This window comes from Miscanthus floridulus, chromosome 16 (assembly GCF_019320115.1).
Source record: "Miscanthus floridulus cultivar M001 chromosome 16, ASM1932011v1, whole genome shotgun sequence".
NCBI lineage: Eukaryota > Viridiplantae > Streptophyta > Magnoliopsida > Poales > Poaceae > Miscanthus > Miscanthus floridulus.
In genome coordinates this window covers 87,282,725-87,291,772 of record NC_089595.1, presented here as the reverse complement: position 1 = coordinate 87,291,772, position 9,048 = coordinate 87,282,725, and the positions used below count along the sequence as shown (strand labels likewise).

General features: G+C 47.0%; 1 protein-coding gene and 1 pseudogene across 1 annotated transcript; one reads left to right on the top strand and one right to left on the bottom strand.

Annotated features, from left to right (window-relative positions):
- Positions 1–257: 257 nt before the first annotated feature.
- Positions 258–2,698, bottom strand: LOC136514009 (soluble inorganic pyrophosphatase-like). Its single transcript, XM_066507993.1, has 7 exons — positions 2,393–2,698; positions 2,214–2,242; positions 1,937–2,110; positions 1,743–1,808; positions 1,506–1,626; positions 1,337–1,418; positions 258–1,219 (listed from the first exon to the last, which is right to left on the bottom strand). Exons 1-7 carry the CDS (start codon positions 2,559–2,561, stop codon positions 1,177–1,179), a joined length of 684 nt encoding a protein of 227 aa, XP_066364090.1. The 5' UTR covers positions 2,562–2,698; the 3' UTR covers positions 258–1,176.
- A 1,093-nt stretch (positions 2,699–3,791) lies between these two features.
- LOC136510979 (uncharacterized) lies at positions 3,792–8,168 on the top strand (annotated as a pseudogene).
- The last annotated feature ends 880 nt before the right edge of the window (positions 8,169–9,048 follow it).

Genomic DNA, 9,048 nt, shown 5'->3' with positions numbered 1-9,048 from the left:
AGGCTAGGCCTTTCGGTCGGAGATTGGATCGTCCTTCTGAGCCTGTCGTTAGATTTTTGGGCCGGCCTAGGAGTTGCGCGTCGTTCGCAACGTCGTCTGCTGGGCCGAGTCTTTGTTGAGAAGCTGGTCCGTGAGGAACTCCGGGTTTATGAACCCGACAGTACAATATATTCCAACTATTAAAGTAGATGCTAAAATAAGATAAGATAGATGATAAGAGTGCTGACACAGCACCAACTACTATAGATAAACATAAGACTTATAGATCTATCAACTTGTGCAGTTTATCTCCCAAAAGACAAAAAAAAACTTGTGCAGTTATGCTTGGCCCCTGGTTTTGGATTTCCTGTTAATCATCAGATTTGTGATGCTCCAACCGTCCTTTACATTGATCTAGTGCATAGCTGTCAGACTGTTCCTGTACATAATTCTTTTTGTTTTTCGGAACATAAGGACTTTGTCACTCCCTGACACATCTGAAGAAGTTGGTAGTAGCAGCTGCTTCCCTGCTGAAGAAGTTGTAGTAGTTGCCAGTGTACACCGATACGAAAACTGAAACAAATCAGTGCATGTTTGGCGCAGCTCCGGCTCCTCTTCCCTCAACACTGTAATGCACTGCGAAGGAGAGGAAGCTTGAGGAGCTGCGATTTGGAGGCTCCGACGGCTCCTCTACAGTGTAGCTATAGTAGACGGAGCCAGAGCCGCCGGAGCCCCTCCAAACAGGCTGAGCCCAAATTGCTCACACCAAGACATTCAACAAGAACAGCCAAACTATCCAGCAGAAACTCCGTGACCGGAAACGTGGCTGCGAGCCGCAATCGGTTCTTCAGTCTCTGCCATCTGCCCATCTGGTATCAGCCCATCAGCAATATGCAGATGTGCAGGCCAGGAGTAGGTCGACGAAACAACAAAATAGCATACTATTAATTTTATTGATTCGTTCTGTAAAAATGTAGAAGAGGAGTACATAGATCAAACCACACTGTGGACAAATTCCAAAAGACTAATAAGGGAAGATACAGGCTAAAATATCGCTTGAAAGATATGGTCGACAAGCTTGACAACTCATGTGACTTGGCTATCAATCAGATCACAAATATTCTGATGATCTGTGCTTTTGCTTCAGCTCGCATGGGATCCGGTAGGGGGAGAGAAAATGGGGGCACGCAGCACGCTCTACCGTCGCAGGGTCTGCATAATGTACTGACCGTACAGATCCCTGCACAAAACACCAAGATCATGTCAACACGAATCCGGAGTTCGATCCAAGCCGATATATGGTACATGTCTTTTTCATGTCATCCTCGAGATAAATGACCAATTGACCAGGACTTACATGGAGTACTGGATGGCTTCGCGGGCAGCTGCGGCGGGCAGGAAGTCGTTGACGGCCACCTCCTTGTTCTCGTTCTTCTTGTCTGGAAGAAACCACACGGTTGAAGGGCGCGTCCAGCAAGGACCACGGAAATTTAGCGAGTACGGAGCAGTGAGACAGGAAAGCGTACAGTCTTCGAAGAAGCGGCGGATCTCCTGGAGGCGGTGAGGAGAAAGCTCGCTGATGTCGTTGTAGTGGCGGTACTCGGGATCGTCGGCGCAGACGGCGATGATCTTGTCGTCCTTCTCCCCCTGTTCCGAACATTTTGGTAAGGTTAGATAAGATCGGTGCGAATGGTTGCAACTCGGGATCGAATTGCAGGGAGATGGAACCATGCATGGAGATAATTCATCTATCATCTGCGTACCTGATCTATCATAGGCATGAGGCCGATGGCCCTGGCGCGGAGGAAGGCGCCGGGGAGGACTGGTTCCTGGATGCAATGCAAATGGCATGCGGATATATGTTCTTATTAGAAACAAAATAGGTGAATAATCAACCCGAGAGGCGAGAGTAATTAATAAAGGCTGAGATGACGATTGACAGCGATCAGTCAGTCACCTGCATGAGGACGAGGACGTCCATGGGGTCGTTGTCCTCGCAGAGCGTCCGCGGGATGAAGCCGTAGTTGTGAGGGTACACGACGGACGAGTAGAGGACGCGGTCCACCTTGATGAGCCCCGTCTTCTTGTCCAGCTCGTACTTCACCTTGCTCCCCTTGGTGATCTCCACAACCTGCTCGACACACCGGATCAGACACGTTCACGCCCCAGATCGATTTGCATGCTGCAACTTTGGTTGCTTGCTTGCTGGGGAATAATGGGATTCAGATACTTACGACGTTGAAGACGGCCGGAGCTTCAGGACCTGCAAATTGAAAGCACGCACGACCGGTCGTCGGTCGGTTAGCAAGCGCTATCCTCGAATTGAAGAAGAAGGCCTCTGATCGAGCCATGCATATCTGAGGAACGAACAAATGCGTGCGTTGGCGAGAGAGACGACGGCGGGTTCACGTACCGATCTCGAGGTCGTGCCAGGGGTGCGCGGCGACGGACCTCCGCGACAGCGACGAGAGGATCCGCTCGTTCAGCCGCGGCGCCCGGCGCTGCTTCGGCTCCACCTCCATCACGTCCTGATGCTCCTCGGCGGGGTGCCCGTTGCTGGCTCCTGCGTTCTCCTGGCTCATCTTCCGCTACCTCTGCTCTGTACCTGCCGGAAGACGAGTTCGGGTTGACCGATCGACGCTCGTCTCTCACGTCGCGCGCGCTCGGCGAACTAGTAAATGTTTACCAAAATGTTGGAACAGGTGGGTGGGAATGGGGACACGGCAAACATTGCAGCGGCCCGCGCGCATCTATAGGGGAGGATGGGAGGGAGCGCCAGAGTCCGGAGCGCTGCGCGTGGGGGGCCACTGGGTTGGTAGTGGGTCGACGCGGCAGCACGTGGGTCGCGGTGCCGCGCAGGCGTTGGAAACTTCGCTTTTGCGCGTCAATGGCGTCACTGCCAGCGGCTCCGAGTCGCGAGCTGTTTCCCAATCCCAGCTATCCATCGGGGCACCGCCAAAAGGTGGCGCACGGTGCGGTGGCGCATCCGAACCGACAAGGCTCTCGCCTCTCTAACCCACGGGGTGACGGGACCACGGGTAAGGCCCTCCGACGTCGTCGGATTAACCCCGATGCATATGTTTTGTGACGGATTTGGATGAAATTTTATTCAAGTTCTACTCAAATCTATCCCAACACATATAAATTGATGTAAATCCAACTACATGCAAACAAGGCCTAACAGGGCTCAGACGTTCAGTCAAAGCGGAACACCGATGTGAACGAGCAGCATGTGCTCCAATCCAATCCAGATGCTCTCAAATATCAGCAGTATGATTTAAGATCGGTCCTTCGAAAACAAACTAAAGACTAGTATTTTTTTTCGAATTATACATTACAACACAGCCACTCACAACGCACGTACATTGGACCGGCAAATTATCAAGATTGATGAAGTCGCCATAGATGTCTTGCTATCGACAAAAACGTCGTCTATCACTGAAAGCACAAATTCGTTAAAACTCACTCCCACGGGAGTAGAACCCAGGTACTGCTGAGGCTCTTATAAATTATAATCGCTGGGCTACAAGTCCTTTCACACCTAAAGACTGGTATCTACTACGCTGTTGGAAGCCTTTTGATATCGTGATGCCCGTTTTTTCAAGAGATATACAGAGATCGTGATGCACATGAACATGTCATGATTCGCACATATTTGTTAATAATAATAAGCATAATAAAAGAAAGGAAAAGATGGTGGAACGAAGTCCTGATGCACATGATCGTCAGTACCGGTTTTGGTGCCACTGCCTGTCGTCCGGTCCACCAACTTCAACTTTGGAACTGGTTGTCCAGTACTGTACAGGGTGACAATGGCACGGACCGTAATACGCACGCGAATCCGTGTCAACTCCGCTGCTTTGTGCCCAGTGGAGTTGTACAGGCCGGAGGCAATTCCCACAAGTCTGGCTAGCCTGACTCATTTTCACTCTAACAACATTATCAGAACAGGCCCCGTTCGGTTGGCTGGTTCGTATCGTTGCTGGTTCGTTTACGCGAGAGAGAAGTACCGCTGGCTGGTTCTGATGAACAGTGTTTTGTGTAAGGGGCTGGCCAGCCCAGCCCCAGCCAGCCAGCCCAGCGATCACGCTGACAATTGGCAGAATCACAGAATTCTCCTTGTGAAGAGCCTCACCACCCATCAGTCAATGACTCGATACCACAACTTACAGGAACGATTGATCAATAACTCGATATCATTAGCATTACTTTACTCAGGTTTCACATTGCAGGCGGCGCGGGCTCTTAACTCGCCCCGCACACTCGCCCCGCAAAATTTCCCTTCGTGGCTGTAGTGGCCCAGCTGCAAATTTTTTTGGCCCAACGTCTTTGAACCCGCCAAACCCGTTGGGCAAGAGACAAAGCTCGCAAGAACCCGCGAGACCCGCAACAACTGCATCTCCTGAACCCTACCGCTATTGCGCCGTCACGGTACGGTGGCGTCGGGCGTCGCCCTCCTCCGCTCGCCCTTCCGGCTCGTCCTGGCCCTTGGCGTAGATGGAACACCGATTCCGGCCGTGGCAGGCGGCGAAACCTGGCCCTCGACTCGTGCTCCTCCATGGTGGAGCAAGAGGAGGCAGGAGAGGATAGGGGCCATGAAGCCTCCAAGATCCTAGCGTCGGCTTCTGCGGGATTGGGGCGCCAGATCTCGGGTGTGGCTTCGTCGTCCTGCAATTTCTTACAGACAGATAAATATGGGTAAGGATTTTGCTCGGTTCCCTTTGGTTTTGGTTGTTTACCTCTACTGTTCTCTCTTGAACTGATATACGGAGTGGAGCAGATTGTACAGTTGACACTCATAGTGTAAAGGATGCTTTCAGCAGAGTGTTTTTAGTTGCATTTATGTTTTAGGACCCTGAAGGAATTATACAGACTCCACAGTCCTATGTCGAGTTCATATTAATCACCAGAACATAGTGTTCATATAAAAATTGGACCGAATCAATTTTGAGCATCAACACAAACTAAAAACATGATTAATTATTGTCTAGAAATCTTTAAATATGATCTTTTAAATCGTCTACTACAAATATCTAGTTTTACTGTAGTCCACATTTTGTTGCCACCATTTGGTTGTCCTCTAGCTTATCATGTTATTGTATTCTATCTAGATGTGCTGGTGTGGACATGACAACCCTGCCATCTGAGCTTGCGCCAGAAGAATTGAGTGGTCAAGAAGCAGATCAATAAAGGAGTAAGCATACAACTTTAAGGAGTGTGAACTTGAAGAAGTCATTGCTAGTGAAACGGAAGTCATCTGCTGTTAATGCTCCAAAGCCTCCAACAGAGAAGCGGAGGAAGTCATCTGCTTCGAACGTGCAATTTATGAGGTCCCCGCTACTGAATAGGATCCTAGCATCGCCAAGGATGCGCCACTCCAGAGCCAAACACCAGAGGTCACCATATGCAGGATTGTCATCTTCAACCTTACCCGATGATACAAAGAACGGTTGCTTCTCCTAATCTTGGCAAAGATGCAGCATCAAGGAGCGTGGATAGGATCAAGTCCTTGCTGTCGAAACGGAAGTCATATGTTGTTAATGCTTCAAATCATTCAGAAGGAATGCAGAGGAAGTCATTTGCCTCACGTGTGCACTATGTGAGATCTCCGGCACCAAGGATGAGCCAGTCTCCTAACAGAAGATCCTGTACTGTATGTGAAATCATTCAAATGAGGTTAGCAGAAGTTGTATTATATGTTTACTGTTTTGCAAGTTTCTCTGTTTTTTTGGCTAAGTTTCAGTCAGTTCACTTTGTTTTCGTGAATACTGTACGTGTATCTCGTATTGTATGTTTTTCTATTCCAGCCAACTCTGCTTTGATCTTCAATACATCGATATTGTACTGTACGTCGTGCGGGTCTTGCATACAAGTTTGTTGTGTCCGCGGAACACTTGTTCACAAGATCCGCAGCTTTGTGGCAAGCCGCAAGCCCGCTAATAAACTTTGCGGCAAGCGAGACGGGTTAGCGGCGAATGAGCCCGCCGGCAAGTTGACTCAGGTTCATTCAAATACAGTCATTGTTGAAGTACAAATGTATAATGCCCTTGTCTAAACCTGTGCAACATCTCAGAAACCTACCGCTTTGCTTATCCAAGGAAAAACTAGTGCCGGTAGAATTGCCAAATGCATGCTCCACCGAAACTTTCACACAGTCCGCAAGAGCGGAGAAACCAACAAGCGAACATGCTGTAGTATTACTCCATCTCCTTAGACAAAAAGGAAGGGGATAGTGTGTTTACTTGTCTGGAATAGCCAATACAAGACAGTTAATTCATCAATACAACAAACCTTTAGTGATAAAGGCCCCGTTTGGCACAACTCAGCTTCACTGTATAAGCTGTTTTTTTTTGCAAAATAGCTTCATGAGCAACTTTTGTTGAACCTGAGTTATTTTGGAACAAGTGTTTGACAAAACAGCTTTACATGATGGAACAATGAATAGAATGACTATAATATGGGAGATGAAGCTAGGATAAGCTACTTTTTTCAGCTTCTTCCCAACTCATATCTTTGTGATAGGAGGGAAAAAACAGCTTCACTCATGAAGCTATTTTGAAAATAAGTGTTTGGCAAAAAAAAAAAAACAGCGCACAACAGCTCATGAAGCCACTGTGAGCTGTGCCAAACAGGCCAAAAGTAACTAAACTTTTTGTATTGGCATATAAAATCAACCAAAAAAAGCGTTGATCATGCTGAATTTAAGATAACCAAAAATGAGAAAAAACAAATTTAGCAGATAAAACATGATGATATTTTAGAAAAAAAAAATCACTGAACTTCTTTTTACAAAAATAAATGCTTTCATTTATATGCTGTACACATCACGTGCACAAAGAGAGGAAAACAGGGTCAGGAAATAATGTGCGCACAGTCCACAACTGCTGTTGGCAGGCAAAACACAATTTGTCACTAATTTTAATTCATTAAATATTGTTTTCAGTACCAATGTAATCATATGAATAAGTTTTGCTTGAGCATCTCAAATGATCAGTGATTCTATTAATTGGTGATGCTACAATAACATATGCTACCATATCAACATTGCAGTATTGCACTGCGTCACAGTAAGATACTATAGTATGCCCATCTGTGATACTCAGTTATGCAATTATGAGGAGAAAAAAGGTGATGTTGTAGTGTATGAATAAACTAGCAGTACTAATGTCTAGTGGGCACGTAAGCACGCAGAACACTACAACAAGATACTCTTGCATGCAGATATTTTTTTTCTCGAGCACGCATCAGAGCTATATATCATTTAATATTAAGAAGAAAAAATCTTGCATTCAAATATCATGCATGTGTCAGGATGTAATTAGATCAAGCAATGCACGGAGCAACCTAATGCTTGTTCTGGTGAAGAACCATAAGACTACAAGGCTTGTTTGCTTTGTGCCCTCGCCTGGGGACCTGCACCTAGGCAGGTGCATCCGACCACAGGCGTGCCTGGCCCTCCAGGACGAGGATCAAACATGCCCACAATGCAGCAGAGCAACCAACAAGTTGCAGAATAAGTTTTGTTGAAAAACCTGGCTGAAAAGTACTGTTTGCTGATTTGTTATGAGAGAAAAACACTGTTACTTTATTGAAAAAGTACGGCCGATAAGCCAAGCGATCAGGGCCAGTTGAGGCAGTATGGCACACAAGATGAATTTAAAGCACCTACCAAGTGGCAAGCAACGTTAATAGTTAATACCACCCCAGCACGGGGGCTAAAATTGATGAGGATTCAGAGACAACGCTCATCAAGCTGCCACTACACAACTCACAGTAGGTCTAGCTTGCAACAGACAATGGCATAGCTCTGTGACATTTGGCCCTGTTCTCTTCGCTCAAAAAACAAGCCGAAACACTCTTCCGGCTGTTTGTTGTGAGAGAAAAACACTGTTCTGGCTGAAAAAACAAGCTGAAAAGTACGAATTATAAGACAAGCGAACGGGGAGACAGGTGGGAGAAAAGTGGTGACTGCTATTGTTCTTTGTTTGGGCTAGGGATGTTTGATAGTATTGGGACAATCTATAATGTCAAACCTTGGAGTTTTACCTGTTGAGACAGCTAATAACTAAAACATTCAAACAGTACAGTAACGGTGATCTTCTTATGTTATGCAGCATCACTCCATCAAGCAGAAACAACTGATAGAGCAGAAACAGCTCTGCTTCAATGGCAAGCATGTGTGGCAATAACGGATGAGGCAATCTAACAAGTTCCCTTTCAAATATGTGGCGCATAGCCCAAACTGGCTAGCTGAACTTAGCTACACACTCTATAAAAGCTACTAATGTGCAAACATGGAAATCAATTTTAATCCCTGAAGAAACTGATGAAACATGTAGCAGAGAAAGATACTTCCACGAGCGATCTCCTCATAGGTCTCATCATCAATTTCTACAGTAGTCACTACCTCTTCAACATCTCCAAGTATCATATTGAGATGTTGGTCATACGCCTGCATTGGAGGAATCATAAAGGCAACTCAGAATCCACAACAAAAATAGGAATATTAGCCCATGTTTAGTTCCAAAAACTTTTTCCAAAAAGTGCTACAGTATCCATTGTAGAAGTTAAGTCCTGCTCCCAGTTATCACTTAGTTATCTGTGCTTAATTATGTTTCTGCTATTAAGGCCTTGGGCAGCACAAGTGACTGTGCAAGTACCCAGGCAGTTAGCTGTTTAGTTAATGCTCTAATGAGCCATCAATGTAATCAATGTGCTACTTATCTCCTATATATGAAAGAGCAGTCGCCTGGGTGTTCAAGCCCTGGCTGATTAGTTCCTCTGTTACCTCTAACAATTGGTACCAGAGCTTAGGTTAGACACCTTCTCACCTTCTCATCTTCTCCATGTCGTCAACCTCCTCTGAGCGCCGGGCTAGGAAGTCCAAGGGAGCCGCTGAGGGCGAGCTGGGCGACCCCTCTGGCAGGGCTGCGCGCTTGAAGGCAGCAGAGGAAGCGGCGGCGCTGGCTGTCAAGGCGGCACAGCAGGCTGCAGCAGCCGCGGAGGCGGCAGCCAGGACAGCGCAGGAGCTGCGGGCGGAGATAGCAGCAGAGAAGGGAGATGAGGAGG